The following is a 17,727-nucleotide window of genomic DNA, read 5'->3' as shown; positions in this document are numbered from 1 at the left end:
GAATTAAAGCAAAGATTTCTTTAATATTCAAGATCATCTAAATCAAATTCCTTCAGAATTGATCCAAACATCCATGCATGTATGTTCTTTACAAATTCAATTTTGCTTTGCTCTTTGCCTATATTTCTTATGGGTCGTGTCTACAGACACTCACTGAGTATTTTATAGCAAGTAAAATGTGCCTAATTACTAAGCAATGTGAGGGGTCCCTCTGAGTATTGCCTAGAAGGGACTTTTGTGGCTGACTGTAAACAAAAAAGGTACTGTGCAGAAAAGCTTAGGCAAGTCTGTACTCATGAAGAAGTGAAATGCTTTGCCTGGTATGGCTTTGTTTCCACATATCGGCACTTGCTTTTGCAGGAGAAAGAACGAACTTCTCTTGTTGGCTTTGTATTCCCACAGCCTAGGATGTATGAGCATGGGAGCTAGCTTGAGTGTGCAACCAAGAAAGGAACCGAAAGGACTGCCAGTGTAAACATAGCTTACAGGAACACACTGTAGGAAGGCAGGGTTGGATTTATGGCACAATAAATATACTCTTTATTTACCATCAAGTCATGATAGCGATTGGCTTGTGGTGGCCAAGTTTTAAAAAGTTAACTTTCAAAATTAAACCTTTTAGAATAAGACAATTTATGCAGAAAGGCTTCAGTTCTCATTGTTTGAATGGCACTGTTTTTTTCCACTTAGGTTTGCACAAAGCTGGGCAACAACCTCCTGCTCATTTACTTCAAGGAGCAAAAATTCTCAATGGTGCTTTCAGGTCATGGACTAAAAAACAGGTAGGAGAAGACCCTGTTTTAATATTGTGTTCCTTGGGTTTGTCAGTCACTGGAACAGGCAGCAAATGCTAAAACAAACCATGTTGTCATAGCAAAGCAGCTAGTTTTGGGAGCCCACATAGGGACCAGGAGAGCAGGGAAGGAGTGTGACAGCAGGAATTCCGTGGTGCTATGTGATGAGTCAGCAAGTCAAAAAAAGGTCTAAACAATGTCAATTCTGCTTGTGATCAACAAGATACTGAATGAATGATCTTCACAGCTCTGAGCATTTTCATGTGCCAAATCAATTAAGTAAAGGCTGTGTATGCGAGCAAGGCCTAGAACAACACCTGCATTTTTGTGTGCACAAGGTGCTCAGTTCCTGCAAATCAACACATCAATTAAGACAGGAAATACATACTGCCTAGGGAGATGGCTTAAAGAGATTTTCAGCCCAAATTTCCCTCTGCAGTCATTTCAGCACCATTGTTCTTGTGTGTGTTGCTCCTAGAGTTCTGGGGAATTAAGTGCAGGAGGCAGGCCACTCAATCATAACACATGGGCAGGGGAACTATCAGCTTTAGGACTTTCAGACACTTTCAGAAGGAGTGAGCAGCTGAGTACACAGTGCAGCAAATACAGCTTAGGTCACTTACATGACTGTCCCATATTTAAGTGTAGCCAGGCACTTATTTGCTGTCTCTCCTGCAATAAGAGAGTGCTTGAGCCCCAGTTCTGAACCGCTCCTGGTTTCCTGTAGCAGGGCTGGCCGGTGTGGAAGCTCTTCTTCATCTCACTCTGTTTGTTTTTCCACTTGCCTCACAGATGTGAAGCAGTGGGCAAAAGGAAGTCAGGCTGTGTTGGCAGCTAGGCAATGCTGAACTTAGAATACTGTAACATAGCATATGAATGAAACTGCCAGCTAGCTCCCAAACTGCTCTGCTGGAAAGGTGTGTGCCTGTTGAGTGCAATGAAGTCATCATTCTGACACAGTCTCTCCTTGTAGGTGTAGAAAAGGAGTCTCTCTCAGAATCTCATATAAGAGGGGAAACAACTGATGTTACAGTTGTGAACATTCAATGATACGTGAAAAAGACTGCTGACTTTGTCAGTAGTTGTCTGGAGGGAACAGCAATAACACCCAGAAGGGGAAATAAAGTATATACGAGTGTTTTTCCATATTAAACATGTAGCTAGTATTGATTTCAGTACTTAGGAAAAAAAATTAAAGTGTCACTTAATGAGTTTTACTATATTATTGCAAAAAACACGCACAGAAACATCAGTCTGGCTTTGTTCTGATTTAGGCTTTAGCAGAGCATGAAGATGAACTACCTGAGAACTTCAAACCAGCACAGCTTATCAAGGACCTTGCCAAAGAAATAAGATTAAGTGAGGTTTGTGCTCTTTTCATCATATTAGCTATATTGTGTTTTTTTCAGTAATGTAGACTGTAAAACCGAGGACTTGAAATGAATCATTTTTTCCCATTCTGCTCATTAAAAGAATTCTTAAGAGGTTTCAGCAGTAGGGTTACTGCTTAGGGCTCTTGTCTGTGGCTAACTGGCCACATTTTGGACTCCTGTTTGCTTCCTCCATGGCTTCATGCTGTGCATGCCTGCCCTATGTCATTTCTCCTCTGTTCTTCTAGCTGGACTGGCCACGCTGCCCTCCTCATTTTATTTTTTCCTTTCTCTATATCTGCTTTCTAGCAAAAAATACAGTAGAACTCAAAGAATGCTGTTGCTGTCCCCTAATCGTGCTCTATATGTGGTGTGCCCTTATGTTCATTGGTCTTACCTGTGACATTCTCTGAGCTAGGGACAGTCAGTCACTGTGCATTGTCCCAATAGGAGACCTTGCTCTTGACTGGTTTCTAGGCAGAGTTACGGTTTTCAACATGACAATTATTTTTAAAATAAACTCATAGAAACATAGAGGTTGCATGGAGCTGTTGTCCAATAAGTCTGGTGTCACATTCTGCCTGGTGGGGGTGCGTGACAGTGCAGGGGGACAATAGCCAGCTCCTTTGTGTTTTGAGAAGGTACTGCTTTGCATCCCACTACTTAACTATATCCAAAGTCCTCAGCATTGAAATCTATCTTATCCTCTTTGATGTAGTACGTACGTTTTTTGATCGTCAGAATGGCAACTGAAGCAGAAAATAATTTCTTTATAATTAGTCAGACAGTATTAATTTTAATTGGGCAGCTATTTTACTGCTTATTTTACCTGAGGGCATGAAACACGATTCTGCTACGTTTATCCCATCTGAGTTAAATTGGTTTGTGCTCAAGCTGATTAGCATTTTAAACAAAAGCCCATTCATGTTACACGTTTGTTTGTACTGCCGTCTGTTTAAGTGTCCTACCTGATGCAATCTGGAGAGAGTTAACTTCCTCACAGTGGCACTGGAGTTTCTCCAGGTCAAAGTCATGCATGTGCAGCTGCTGGGGGGGGTAAATCAGCAGTGAGAAGAGCGTCACTGTGACACTGGCTGCTCGTGAATGTAGGTACTCCAGTTCTGAAGGGGGGATTACTGGTAGTTGTTTCCCCAAGGGAGAGTGAGAGCGAGTATCTAACACGGCACAAGTGGGTCTGAACGCCCTCCTGTTTTGTGCTGCAGAATGCTTCGAAAGCCAGCAAAGCAGACACGAGTGCCAACACGAACGCTGAGGAGATCTGCCCCGTGGAAAAGGAGGAGGCACCATCACCTATCCAAGTGACACCACCATCCCCACCTGTAGAAAAGCTCCCTAAAAAAAAGACTCCGAAAACTGTGAAAACCCCCAAACAACTTAAGCCATCCAAACCCCCCAAGCCTCCCAAGCCTCCCAAACCACCCAAACCTCCCAAAACACCAAAAGTTAAGGGAGAAGGAAAAAAGAAAGGAAAGAAGGCAAAAGAGAGCCCACCGCCAGCCATCCCAAATCTCGACTTGCTGGAGGCACACACAAAGGAGGCTTTGACAAAGATCGAGACGCCAAAGAAGGGAAAGGTGAGTTGGATTTTAACTCTGCCCTCTATTGCCACGGTGGGGACAAAGTCTCTCATTGGGAAAAAAAAAAATCAAGCACAAGTGTCTTTGCTGAAGTAAATGAGAGTTTTCTCTTTGCCATCTTACCACCATCTTTTTTTTTTTTTACCTGACTGTTCAATCTGGTTTGCCCGTTTGCATGGTAACTCATTGGATGTGAAGAAAGAAACATCGATTCAAGTTGAATCTAGCAAACTACTGTCAGATCCCTATCCAAGCTAAGAGGAGACAAAAATTAAGTGACACTTAAGGTGTTTTGGTTTGTTTTTTTTTTTTTTTTTTTGCCATTTCCTTAATGGATTTCCATAATCAGTTATCAGAGACAAGATAGACTCATTTCTGAGACGCTTTGTTTTCATGCGATTTTATGCCAAATGAGCGCATGAAGATAAAGTAATGGTTTGTGACCACTTTTGCTCATGTTTGACGAATTTCATTTTGATATCCAATAGATGAGTTTTGCTACTAACTTCAGCAAGAGTGAGGATTTCATTGATGCACTCACAGAATAATGCATTGTACACCTGGCTGCTGTTGTTGAGAAGAATCCATAAGGCTTTTCCTAAGTGCTTCCAATTTTGATAGTAGTTTATATGCAGTTGCAAAACATGTCCGTGGAGCAAGAGGCAGGGAGATGAACATGTTTTTACACTAAAAAAATGTATTTGTGTGACATGCCAGTGCTTGATCCTCATTAAGAGTACATGCTAATTTCTTCCCCAGGCCACAAAGAATGTTTTAAGTGTTCCCAATAAGGAAACACCTACTAAGCAGAATGAGGTGGAGAAGTTTGAAGTTCGAGAGCAAAACAAAAGCAAAACGGAAGCCAAATGGAAATACAAGGTAAGGTCTCATGTCTTTATTTTATTTTATTTTATTTTATTTTATTTTTTTGCTGATTTTGCCACACAGAAGGGTGGAGAAATACACATAGGCCTACCTACACAGAGAGTGTGACTACCAATTTCCAGTCCCCAGTGAACATTTTTTGAGCAGAAAACAACAAAGCAAGCATTGGTAAAGGTGTACGGGGCTCATTCTTCAAAAGCATATGCTGAACTGTGTGTTCTCAGTCTTGGTAAGGCCAGAGAGAAAACTTTTAATAGTGAGATTTTTCACTGCAAATAAATTCGGTGAAAGAGAAGTGTCTTTTCACGTGGAGAGAGCTACTAAGAGTCATGACTTCTTAACAGAGACAGCTGATTGAATTTTTTGTGTTAACAACTGTCACGGTAAGTGTGATCAGGTCACCCAGCCAGTACAGCTTAGGAAAGTACTAGGCCTAGGCTTAAAAATTCATCAAAGACTGAATGACTTTGGTATGAAATCATTAAATTCATATATATAATTCAAGCTCTTCTGAAGGTGAGAAAGAAGTAGATGAAACCTGGCAATAAAATGCAGTCGTATTTGTAAGGTTACAGGCACTGGGCTTCTGTCCTTAGCTGCACAAGCATGATGCTGAAGAGCAGTGTTTAATATTTTACCTCAGTCGGTACCAATTTAAGAGAGCAATATTTAAATCTGGCACCAGGTGTGGTTGTGGTGGGCGCTGCTTAACTGGTGCTGAAGTGCTTCTTGAATGGGAACAAGTCCCTGAACTAAATAGAACTCAGCTTACCTAAGAATACCATAATTGCCCATTACTTAGCATATTTGTGAGGCATATATTTTTTGCGTAAAGATCAACCAATTCTCTGCCATCATCTAGGAATCTGAAATACTATCAACTCACTTGACTGATTGTATTGGGTTTTTTGGGTCTTTCTGCCTTTCAGAACAGTAAGCCTGATTCACTACTAAAAATGGAAGAGGAACACAAATCTGAAAAGACGCCTTTATCAGGAAACAAGGACAACAAATTTACATTCTCTTTCGCTAATAAGAAGTTACTTGGGTAAGTTAATTAATGAATATTGTTCAGGATTTAAGAAAGGAGGTTAAAAAATCCTGTGACTGCTTATGTCCAGAACTTGGTTTACCTAGAACCCTCTTTAGTTTAAGGTTGAGGTTACTGCCTTCAGTATTCAGGCTGCATCTCATGTTTTGTCACTTCAGGTTCTTACTAGTTCGGCTTTGTTATATTCAATTATTTTTTTTTTGCAGATCCTATTCAGGGTGTATGTAAAATAAAAAGAAACAATGGCAGAATTCCATGCTGTGTCTGCATTACATATATCATACACTTTGAGACAGCTTTTAATAGTGTAGGGCTTGTTTGAAGTCAGGAGCGCCACTCTGGTCTGCACTGTATTTGGAGATAAAATGGTAGGTACAGTTTGTGAACTGATTTGAATTGCTGAGGCACCCCTGTAAGTGTTCAGGCTGACTGAGATTTCTGTGTGAGGAAAGGTACTCGTTGCCTTCCTCTGTCTGTTCCCAAAGTGATTTCCATCCTGTGTATCGTTACTGGTTTGTAATATATATTCTTTTTCTTTCAGTTCAAAGGGAGTAAAAACCCAGCTGAATACTAGTGTGTTCGGGTCACTGCAGAACTTTAAGGAGGACAAAGCAAAACCTGTACGAGATGAATATGAATATGTGTCAGATGATGGTGAGCTAAAAATTGATGAGTTTCCAATCAGAAGGAAGAAAAACACTACAAAGAGAGAACTGCCCTGTAAGGATATTTCCTTTTTTGTCTGTATCTGCATGACAAAGTCTTGTGTTGGCTGTCCAAAATTATTCTTCGTGTTATCTGCTTTACTGTATAGAAAACCATTTCTTAACTGTCAGTCAAATGGAACTGGGTTTGAATTGCTTTTGAAGTTCAGGCTTAGGAGTGCTATTGTTTTTTAAGAGGACTATGGATTAATTTTTCCCTTTTTTAATTCAGTTTTTTCAGATAAAAAAGACACTATGCAGCACACTCCTGTTAAAAAGCCTAAGGTGGAGTCGGTGTCATATAAGGTATGGTGACTTTTGTTCCTATCACAAGCAGGCACCCATTATATATCTCTTAGAGTGTGTGGAATCTTATCCAAAAACTGCCTGGAACTTTGGCTCAGACGTGCTAGGCAGTGTTTCATGGCAGGTATGCAGTATGCCTTGGTGTAATCACCAATGACTTCCATTCACAGGGTAATAGCATTTTCTTCTTGCCCATGCAAGGTGATAGCACAGTGCAGGAAATGGTGGTAATATGAAGATTTCTTACAGATTGTTGTCGTATCCTCTACGTCATTCTGTAGTCCCAGTTTGCCTGGAATAAGTAGCACACAGACAATGTAAAGACTAAGCATAAATTGGCACCATTCGACAAAGGAAACTCATAGTAATGCTAATAGAATTGACCGTGTCATATGGTGTTTCACATTACTGCAAGTCCCATTATGTGGCCATTACAAGCTTTATTTCCTATCACCTGGTAGATTCTCCCTTTGCCTTTCATGGGCTTACAGCTGGCATGCCCTTGGCTCAGCCTGATATTTAAGCATATTCCTAACTTGATGCAACATCAATCTGCCTGTTGATACTTAGCATCAAGAATCATAGAATCATGGAATCACCAAGGTTGGAAAAGACCTCCAAGACCATCCAGTCCAACCGTCCACCTGTCACCAATATTTCCAACTGATCCATGTTCCTCAGTACAACATCTAAATGTTTCTTGAACACCTCCAGGGTTGGTGACTTCTCTGCCTCCTGGGCAGCCCGTTCTGGTGCCTGATTACTCTCTCGGAGAAGAATAAGAAGCTTAACAGCACAGACATAAGTTTGCTCTTGTTTGTGTTAGCATTGTAGCTCAATGCTGGAAATTAAATGACACGCTGAAATGTTTTGTCTAGCTGTAGTTGACATAAATCCATGTTATGATATCTGAATCATTCACAGAAAGAAAAATAACTTGCGAACACAAAACTGTAGGTGACTGGAGTTTTTAGGCCCTAAAAGCTCAGCAGTCTTTATCATCCTGGTTTGGCTCAGGGATATCTAAATGTGCCTGTCTCCTTGCCTCAGTCTGTAGTTGAAGCCTGGAGAATGGTGCACAGGGAGCAGGGCAAAACATGTTGACATCTCACTGCACAGAAGTTGAGAGGTCAGTTCCTGCAGAAAGCACTAATGGCCCTTTAAGCAATAATGGCTAGGACTTCAGAGGCCTGAAAGCAGAAAGCCTGAAGGGAGAAAAAAAGTTGTTTTATAACAGTCTAGAGTGCAGAGAGGTATCAGCTCCAAATAGATGCAGGCAGCTTCCTTTAACGTCCTTGGATGGTATGCTCATACATGTCTATCCTATTCCTCTGTTGGATTTTCCTGTCCCCTTGCAGCAGGAATGGCAGAAGTGGGTCTGTCCCTGTGCATGAGCTGGCTACGTTAAGAGTCAGCCACAGATTCATGTCTTCTGGTCTGAAAAATGGGCAGGGTGGCTGGGAAGGGAACACAGCACCTGGAAACACTGCTGGTACAGTGGCATGATGTGATCCCATGCACAGGATCAGATCTCAAAGCTGGTTCTCCAGTGCTGCAAGGGAAAACCTGCCATGTTTACAGGCTGGAAGGAGATTGATTTTATTGTGCCTCCAATTTTTATTGTTATTTTTTTTAGCAAGAGCAACTTAGAAAGGCCAGCCCTGCATCTTAGAAGAGCAGCAGGCTGTAGAAATTCCTGTGTTGTTCTTGTTGACTGACTTAGTAGGTTTCCATTTTTTGAGCCTTTTTCTTGTTTTTGCAGAGTGATGACTCGTCGGATGAAGATTTACTTCACATTGACACAGAGGCAAAGCCAGGGCGCAATTCCAAAGTAAAGAAAGAGAGTGGAAGTTCAGCAGGAATTCTTGACCTTTTGCAGGCAAGCAAGGAAGTTGGGGGTTTAGAGTATAACACCAACAGGTATGCACAAAGGGATGTTTTTCACTCTTAACCTGTAAGCAAGAGTTGTTCTTTCATGGTTCTGTGTGTGAGAGTGAGAGAGAATGAACTTTGCTTTTTCTCCAGAAAGCAAATTCTCCCTTTATCCTGTGAACTGGAGGGAGAGGTGGAAAAAGTGTGTGGGAAAGATTTTGGTGGTATAATTTAAACAAATAGAGGCATTTCACATCTGTAAATGCTGAACATCCATTTTAGCAATAATACTATAATAGATGAATCATTCAAAAGGAAGAGAAAGCTCAGTGAATGCAATTTGAGTTCACTGCCTCCACTCCTAGCATGCCAAGTCTGATCTTAAACTACAGATAACAGAATTAGGGTATGCTTGCCATTTCCAAAGAAGCTGAGTAGGACTTTTCACATATGGAAATGTCTTCCTTAATTCAAACCTTGGGACTAGAGCCCTGGGAAGGAGTTTGGGGAACATCAACTGGTTTTACAGCTAACATGAACAGAATGGCACAGCAGACATACACTGCTATGTCCTATGCCCTGTTCTCTCTCTCAGACTGCTGGTTAAGAGTGATTTGTCCCATCTGTGGAACCTAAGCGTCCTCCACTGCTCCGCAGGAACCAGATTCATACCTTTGGAACCTGTGGACCCCCCCAAAGCATCTTTTTCTTCCCCGCTTTCCTTAGGTCTACCTTGACTATGCCAAGCCTCATATTCTGTGCAGGAAGTAAAAACAGCAGCGTTAGTTGGTTTGAGAGTTGAGAACACGCTCAGCAAAGTGAGATTGGTGCCATCCTTCTCACCCAGGCTGTGCCCTGTGAGTGTTGGGTGTGCGTGGCCAGAACATTTGAAAGGATCTGCAGAAGTGGAATCAGAAGTTTCCCTCAGAGAGGAAGATAATATCTAAGCCTGGGAAAGACTGGAAGTTAAAAGCCATAACTGAGAATTCCTAAAGATATGTCTCATGGTCAAAGGGGAACATATGGAATAAGTTATCAAAGGAAACCATAGAGAGCGAATTTTATCAGTGAGGTGGAGAGGTTTTTAATGTTAAGAAGATAGGTGGAATTCCTTATAAGCTGCAATCTGGTAACAGAGCTTCAGAGAAATCTAAATGAGGGAACATCACTGAACCAGAAGATCTTCCAGCACAGCTCTGTTTATTAGGTAATGGTCTGTTTCACAGCACAGATAATTACAGGAGATTAAAGTATAGTATGCAGACTGCCTTCACTCACAGTACACCCACGGTGAAGTACCAGGCAGCCCTGTGAGAGCCAGGTTTGCCTGTGTGCATCAGCGTTTAGAGTCTGCTACTTTTGCAGCACATTGGCAGAGATCCTCACCCCTGAGTACAACGGGTGTGCACGTGAAGTCTCCTATAAGAGTTTCTGTTCATTCCTAATGTGATCCCGTGATTTTTCTTCCAGTGGTGTCTCACAGCAGGACTGCAGGTGAAAAATTGATTTTAAAATCAAGTTACATAGCAGCTGTACTTAGAAGGCTTATCTCGACAGGGCTGTTATCTCTAGGGAAGGGATCCAATCTCAGTTCAGTGTTGGTTTTCTTCCATTACTGCCATCCCTCTAGCAAGGGGTGGTTGTTCAAAACCAGTGACTGTGGAGAGTAAGGGGAGAGGTACCAGTGTGTCTGCAGCTCCCAGGAAATACAGTATTTTCTGTTGTCTGAGCCCAAACGTGATAGGGGTTCTAGATTTTCCTCATCTCTTGAGATTTTGGTCTTCAGAAACCACAGAAATACTCATATTGGACCTGGTCGGTTTAGCGCCTCCTCTGAGTTCGTTTTTCATTCTGCAGTATGGTGCGTAATGGAACCAGTGTTGATATCAAATTTACACTGACATTTTGGCAGGTAATTAGACATTTTGGCAGGTTGTTAGGTGTGTTTCGCTGTGGGAATAGAGCTGTTGGTGTAATAGGGCTCCCATGCGTGAAGCTCCCTATAAAAAAAGGATATGTCAGGCATTTTAAGAGCACTGCCTTGGACTTGTATACAGTACTATTTCACATATAGTGTGGTTCACTGCTTGCTTATGATGTGCAGAAATGCAGAGGGAAGCTAAAAATATAGGTTAAAGAAATGGTCCTCAAGGATCCTCTCCTTTTCTTGACTCATATCTGTTGCTGTCTTCCATGGGTTAAAACTGCCATTCAGTAATGGAATAGTACTCAGACCATTCATTTTTCCACTTTCAACCTGGGCTCTGTATCCAGTCTATTTGTAGACTTTGTGGTTTCTGAAATCAAAGTCGCAAATGCAGTCACATAACTAAACTCTGCATGAATTACTACACTGTGTGCGGTAGTTCAGTGGGAATGTGTCATATCAATTTTGGCTCTTGTATAAACAATTAGGTTTTGGCAGTGTGTGTTGCAGCTTGATTGAAAAAAGCTCCTGATAAATGAAATTGCTATGTTTCAATCCGTAATTGTGCCAGGCTTTTTAAATGGCTATAACATGCTTTGAAAAAAAAAAAAGTAAAAAGAAAGAAACCTGATATGCAAACATACTGTGTCACACTGTAATGCCAATGGGATCCTGCCTGACTCAGAAACAATTTTCGTCTTTCTCTGCTTTCTTATTTTTATGGTGCTTAAGGGTTATGTATGTGTATGCATTTCTCTGCATACCAGTACATATTTATGTATATTTTGGATATCCCAGACCGCAGTAGTGCAGGCAGCCCATGTGGAATGTCCTCTGCTTGCACAGTGGTCAGCTCAGAGGTGGGAAGCATGGAGCCCAGTCAAGACCAGCACCAAAGCTGCTGAACCTCAGCAGCAACTTAGGAATCAGGACAGGGTTTTTTGTTGCTGCTGTTGTTTTGTGTGAAAGACCTTAGCTGAATTGTGTGAAGCTTGATTCAGTACAACATTGGGTTGTCTTTTTCAGCTGGCCAAAAGTCCTGATGGCATTTATGTAGGTTGCTCTAGAGAGGTGCATTTCCTACACCTATGCCAGTGGTAGCAAGATGGGAAGAGATGAGGAGAGAGGTCCTACAGAAAGGCTGCCGTAAATGTGGAAACAAACAGAATAAGGAGGAAAAAAAAAATTGAAGAGTCATGTGATTTTGAACTGAGCAAGCAATTTGTTCCCAGGTTTGATTAAAAAATGGAAGGAAATACTGATTTTGTACTTGAAGTTAAGTAAGTTTCACAGTTCTATACATTTGTCACTTCTCCAAAATGCTGACAAGTCATTACTGTCTCTACTTCACTTCTACGTGGTTCATTTACATCTTGCCGTGGGGAGAGTGAGAGGAAATGCAGAAATAATGGGGAAACTATCACAGAGGGAGAATGGTGATTTATTACCTCCTCCTCACGTGCATCAGTGTTTTTCAGCAGTTCTTACGTGCAGTATGCCAGGATAACATCAGCTGGAAGGGACCTTGAGAAGGCATCTGTGCAGCTGCTGGATCACAGCATGGCCAGCTGTGAAGTGTGACCTGGTTGTCCAGGGCATTGCCCTGCGGAGTTTCATATTTAGGGATGATGGAGATTCTGCAGCTTCTCACCGTGAGCTGCTCGGCCCTCAGCGCAGCCCTTTCTTTCTTGTGTGTCTGGCTGGGATTTCCCCTGCCATAGTTTTTGATTGCTGACTTTCATCTGTTTAAAACTCCAAGAAGGTTCTGCTTCCTTTTCTGTCTAACCCCACGAGGCAGTTATGTTTTCAGTTATTTCCACTTAGAAAACGTTCAGTGTTTCCTCTGACTTCCCTTTGCCTTGGCCTGTTTTTCCCCAAGTCTTGGGGTGAGCCTGGGAGATAGTTGGTTAGCGGCAAGATGAAGCATTTATGAGGTTACTACATCACCACCCCATTGCCCTTCAGTGCCTCCAGCTGCTGTGCAGGCAGCGTGGGGGCTGGGGAGAGGACAGCCTTCAGTGAGTTATTCACTGAAATGAATACATGCGATCGCTATGTATGAGGCTGTAGGTGAAAGATTCAGTAATTGCACGTGAAAGGAGGAAGTCCTGCTGAGAGGTGTTGAACCCTTGGAGAGAGGTGGGATGTGAAAGGAAGCCCTGGCTCCCTGCACTGTATCCTTTCAGGGCACTGGGAAGGTCCTGTGCCCGGGCAGCATGGGGACCGGCCTCAGTTAGGAGGGAAAGCCTTAACCTGCTGGGGTTGAACCATGTGTGTTCTCATCAGCGATCACAGCTGCCTGCCTGTCATCACCTGCTCTGGAGCATGATGTCAGGGAAAGCATGCTTCTGTCAAGTCCAGGAGGGAAACAGGCCTTGTGAAAACCCCAGAGCATAGCCCAAAGGGCTGCTCTGTGCACTGCTTCCTGACGAAGATACTGCTGACAGCAAGAAACTGCCCTGGGATGCCAAGGCCCCTAGGCTTACTAGGTCTAACAGCTAGCTGCCCGTAGGACTGTGCAGGACACAGAGCCATCTGTGCTGCGCAGAGCGACGTGCCCTTCCCTGGTCAGCCCTGGGGGAGATGTTATCTGAAATGAGTCTTAGCAGCACATTTTCCCTCCTCACTGTAAACAGCATGAAAGGGTGCTTTGCAGAGTTGCTTTATGAGAGTAAAAAGAAACAACAAGATCCTCAAAAGGGAAGCCGTGCACAATGCTGGAGTGGAGCCCACCACAAAAAGCACGAGCTGCTGTCAGTCTGTTCATTAGAGTGCCCTTTCCTCCAGCTCTGCTCCTGTTTTTGAAGTTATAGGTCATAGCTGGAACTCATAGTTTACTTTCATAAATGTGTTGGCTATGTATGTTTGTTTGTTAACTATCGTGAAGCTACAGAAAGGGGATACGGCCTTCAAGAGCTTAAGAATTACTTCTCAATTCTCTCTCCTTCTTTTTCTTTGGCTTAGAAAGCTGAAATACTTTGAATAGAAGAGCAGGCAAGCACATGCCCTAATGAGAAACACTTCGCTCCATGTGCAGCTATGTCTCTTTAAGACATGTTACCCACACGTTCAGGTTGTGGTTTGACTCAGAACCACTGGTTTTGATCATATTCCACAATTTATTTGTTGAAGCTTGTGTTGCTTAAGGCAGTTCCTCTCTGATTTGCCCACTTAGTGGTCAGTTTTTGATGGTCTGTTTGCACTGTTTTGAAAGTCGGGTGCTTGCAAAAACTGTTTTGGGGGGGGAAATGGAAAGAAAATATGTTAATTTCTTATAGGTGGTGCAAAATATGCCTATGTCAGGGAAGAGGCTACGGCATCTGGCAGGATAATAAGGGGATTATAATGTCTCTTCACTAAATAAATGTTTCGATGTTCTTTTATTCCTTGAGCTGCTAGCTACCGACAGCGGTCTTAACTCATTTTCAGGATTATTTATAAATGCAATTAGTGCCCAGAAACTCCCCTTATAAGTGACTCTATCCAGAGTCTTGTAAAGGCTTTAAGTGGATTAAATTAAGATCAAATAAATGAAAGTGATGTGGTACTGCTAATTTACTTGGGAAAAGATGTACGTTAGGGGCTTCTATCGCATAGCTTTTTTTGCAGTGTTTTTTGCATTTCACTGTTTGAACTCCACGGTTCTGGAAATACTTGATGAGGTATTCTGCATTTCACAGAATTAATGTTTTCTGATGAGATGAGTGTTCTATGTTTTTTTTTTCTGTATCATGGGGAGCATGCATTATGCTTTGTCAGGCGTACACACGCCCATCAGAATTCAGACATCATTTAGCCTCAGCCTACTCTATAGGGATGTACTGCTTTCTGTAGTTGATGTCCCACACTTGTTGACAGCTGGCAGTAAAATGCCAAAAAGCTAGTTCAATGGGAGCAAAGTTTTCACCACCCTGTAGTCCTCTCATCCAGTCCACATCTCGTCAGCCCTGGCTGGGCAGGCTGTTCCACTGCTTCGTGCAGTGATGCCTCTGCTCAGTCACCCCTCTCCATTCCCCAAGCTTTTTCCTTTACTGGGCTGCAGGAGAGCCTGCATGCTGGGGTAGTACCTCTGTGGTTCCCCCTCACCTTCTTCAGGCTTTGCTTTCACATTTTGTCATGTGAAGGAAGGGATGGAGGAATCTGAAATGAGTTTGGGAAGGCATTGGCCATGAGCAGGGACCTCATCCTTCAGCTCAGCGGAAGAAGCATGGTTCTCGCCTGCTCTAGCTCTGTTACAGGAAGATGGGAATTTGGGTGTATGAGTGAGGGGCTGGGGAGACACCCCCAGAGCTGGGTGGTAGAAATGCTGCATTGCTGGGAGCTTTGAAATGTTACCTGACCTCTGTCCTTGCACACCAACAATGGCAGCCACCAAAGAGCTGCACATCACATGCATAGCCAAGCGGGGCACGGCTTCCTGACTTTCAAGGCAGCATCCCTAAACCCAACACACGATGATGTTGCTCTTAAAGTAAAAATAACCAGTGCTGGTTGTGGCATGCCCAGCTGCTTAAAGTGCAGCGATAGGAGGTTTGCTCTAGCAGCACTATCAGGTGAAAGGAGTCAGCTATTTGTGAGGGGTGTGTTTTCATGGGATCGCTGATAGCCTCTGTATCTCTGCATGTTTTCCTTCAGTCAGCCACCTGCCTCACCCAGCACACAGGAAGCAATCCAGGGCATGCTATCCATGGCAAACCTCCAGTCGTCGGACTCCTGCCTGCAGGCCTCCTGGGGGACCAACCAGGCCAAGAATAACTCCATCTCCTCACAGAACTCTAAAAAAACAGGTGGCGGTGGCAGCAAAAATGCTGGCAAACGATTACTGAAGAAAAGCACAAAAAACAGTATTGACATTGAAGATTATGATGAAGATCAGGACCACTTAGATGCCTGTTTTAAAGATTCAGATTACGGTAAGCACAACGAAGCAGTCTGAGGAAGTGTGTGCACGTGTGTATTTGTTCATACCTGCAAATGCCCCTTCCATGGGTTTCCTTGATGTGCAGATTCGCATCTTGTCTCACAAGGGGTCATCGCATTTGCACAGTGCAGAGCAGGAGGGTTTCAGTCTAGCTTGGGATAAAGAAACTTGTCTGTCTTTCTTCCAGCTATGCTGCCACTCTGCTGGCAAAGGGAAGACTGATTTTTCCTGTTTGAGAACTTTCTCTGTGTACCCTAAAAGTAACTGGTCACAGCTCAGTGACATCAGCTTCTAAGTTTAGTGTGGATGAGAGCAGGAGAATGTCCCCAGATGGTTTCCAGCTGTCACCTCTCAGCAGTACCTCTGGGGGACTTTGCTCTTCTAGCTGTGATGCCTGTGGTCACCATCGCTGTACAGAGCAAGTGGGCCTCTCTGCAGCATAAAATTGTCTCGTAGACTGAAACTACTCTTTGTTTCCTATTGTAGTTTACCCTTCTCTTGAATCGGATGAAGATAATCCAGTATTCAAATCCCGATCAAAGAAAAGGAAAAGTTCTGATGATGCCCCTTACAGCCCAACGGGTAAGCTCATACAATTTGTGCTACTCAGACTAAGCCATGCAGGTCCCTAAGGAACCAGCCATTTTTCAAGGAATGCGGAAACTGTAAGACCAAAAATGAGCAATTTCTCTGTAATGTGAAGGATTAACCCTTTCCAGTACAGTGGGGGATGATTTCTCACGCTGGGACTTGGACCAATGTGTTAGTTCTTCTCCATCGGTCAGTTGGCAGGAGAAGTGTTTTTGGGGGTAGGTTTTTGATTTATTTTTCCTCATGCTCCTGTGAAGGAAGGACTGGTGGCAGTAGTGTAGTAGTGGAAGCCCAGACAGTTGATCGGCCCTGGCTTTTAGTGTTGGCTGTATAAAGAGAAACAAGCAGGAAACGCAGGAGCGGTCTCCTCTGGGTTCAGCCAACACTGATGGTGTGGAAGGCTGTTTTTGTTGCAGCTCACCAGAGGCAGTGCAAGGCCCGGGGATCCCTAGGCACCCTTTGCTGTGGCCACTAATGGAGGATTCTCCACAGCTCGCTGCGTGTGACAAGCGGCCAAAGCTTGTGACATTGCACATCCATCTCCTGCTCAGGAGGGCAGTCCTGCTGCTCAGTGTGTGGTTATGCAGCTCACATGGGCGCTCTGCACCTGCCTCACCTCTGATTGCTTTCCTTGCAGCACGAGTCGGCCCCTCAGTGCCTCGGCAAGACAGACCGGTGCGAGAGGGAACGAGGGTCGCCTCCATCGAAACCGGCCTCGCCGCTGCAGCCGCCAAGTTGTCACAGCAGGTGAGGTTGCTTAAGGAGCAGTGGCTGTCAGGACATGAAAGCTGTGGCAGCCCTTCTCGGGGTTTATTTGTGCCAGTTTGGCAAGGCTTATCAGTCTCAGGGGAAATAAACAGGAGGAAAACCCAGCAGTGTTGCACCATATGTACCTGACAATTACATGGTGCAGAGCAGGAGGTCCACTGGGCACGCAGAGAAGCACTGAGAGAGCATGCATATCTACCTGCATTCTTGCAGGCTGGTGACGGAAGAGGGATCCCCAAAAGGAGTGTGCATGAGCGGCATATTGATGTGCTGGAAGTCTGGATGGTATGATTGCCTTGCCTGTGCAAGCTGGCTGCTGGAAAGCATTAGGGCTTACTCCCAAAGCTTTGGTTAACCAAGGGCAGCTAACATCAGTTTAGCAAATGTATTGAGGCGCTTCTTGCTGTTGAAAAATATCCTTTAGTCTCTGGAGGGGTCAGTCAGGTGCTGAGTGCCTCGTGCACACTGACCTGACACATGTGACACCGCAAAGTACGAGGTCTGCTGGAGGCAGGTTGGAGTTGTGGCATTTGGTGGCACTGTGCTTTTGTGGTGGGTGCTGTTGGGTAGCGGAATTTGGTCAGGAAGTGGACTTGTAGGTAGGTGAGGGAAATAGGACGGTGACAGACTGCTTTTCTGTGTGTGTAGGTGCAGCTATAGGCATTACCTTAGCAAGAAGCAGCTTCTGTGAATAAGTGGGGTGTTTAATGTCCTTCTATTATGAAAGCATATGAAGATACCTGAAGATAGGAGATGCCAGTGTATGCAGAACATGGAAAGGTTTGCTCATTCAAAACTACGCTGGTCTCCCAAGGCAGGGTCATTGTGGCGCTGGCTGGCTCCCTCTCACCGCAGTGTACAGAGAGTTAACAAGCAAGGAGGCTCTGCACAAAGCACATAAGTAGATGCAAGAAAGGCAGCGTGTGCATGTGGCAGAGAG

The 17,727-nt window shown here is 43.8% G+C and overlaps 1 protein-coding gene across 4 annotated transcripts in view; it reads left to right on the top strand.

The window, feature by feature from the left end:
• Window positions 1-17,727, top strand: part of PHF2 (PHD finger protein 2) — an 81,904-nt gene that overhangs the window by 60,663 nt on the left and 3,514 nt on the right. For all 4 annotated transcript variants that reach the window (XM_015293436.4, XM_414324.8, XM_046900118.1 and 1 more), the window contains exons 10-20: window positions 691-782; window positions 2,069-2,158; window positions 3,388-3,759; window positions 4,522-4,641; window positions 5,577-5,695; window positions 6,240-6,418; window positions 6,635-6,708; window positions 8,471-8,628; window positions 15,143-15,420; window positions 15,915-16,010; window positions 16,657-16,766. In XM_015293436.4, the coding sequence (XP_015148922.2) occupies window positions 691-782; window positions 2,069-2,158; window positions 3,388-3,759; window positions 4,522-4,641; window positions 5,577-5,695; window positions 6,240-6,418; window positions 6,635-6,708; window positions 8,471-8,628; window positions 15,143-15,420; window positions 15,915-16,010; window positions 16,657-16,766 (1,688 nt within the window). The remainder of the gene's footprint in view (window positions 1-690; window positions 783-2,068; window positions 2,159-3,387; window positions 3,760-4,521; window positions 4,642-5,576; window positions 5,696-6,239; window positions 6,419-6,634; window positions 6,709-8,470; window positions 8,629-15,142; window positions 15,421-15,914; window positions 16,011-16,656; window positions 16,767-17,727) is intronic.

The sequence above is a fragment of the Gallus gallus genome, chromosome 12 (assembly GCF_016699485.2).
Source record: "Gallus gallus isolate bGalGal1 chromosome 12, bGalGal1.mat.broiler.GRCg7b, whole genome shotgun sequence".
In the NCBI taxonomy this organism is placed as follows: Eukaryota; Metazoa; Chordata; class Aves; order Galliformes; family Phasianidae; genus Gallus; species Gallus gallus.
The sequence above is the reverse complement of the archived record's forward strand: the minus strand, read 5'-3'. Positions and strand labels throughout refer to the sequence as shown.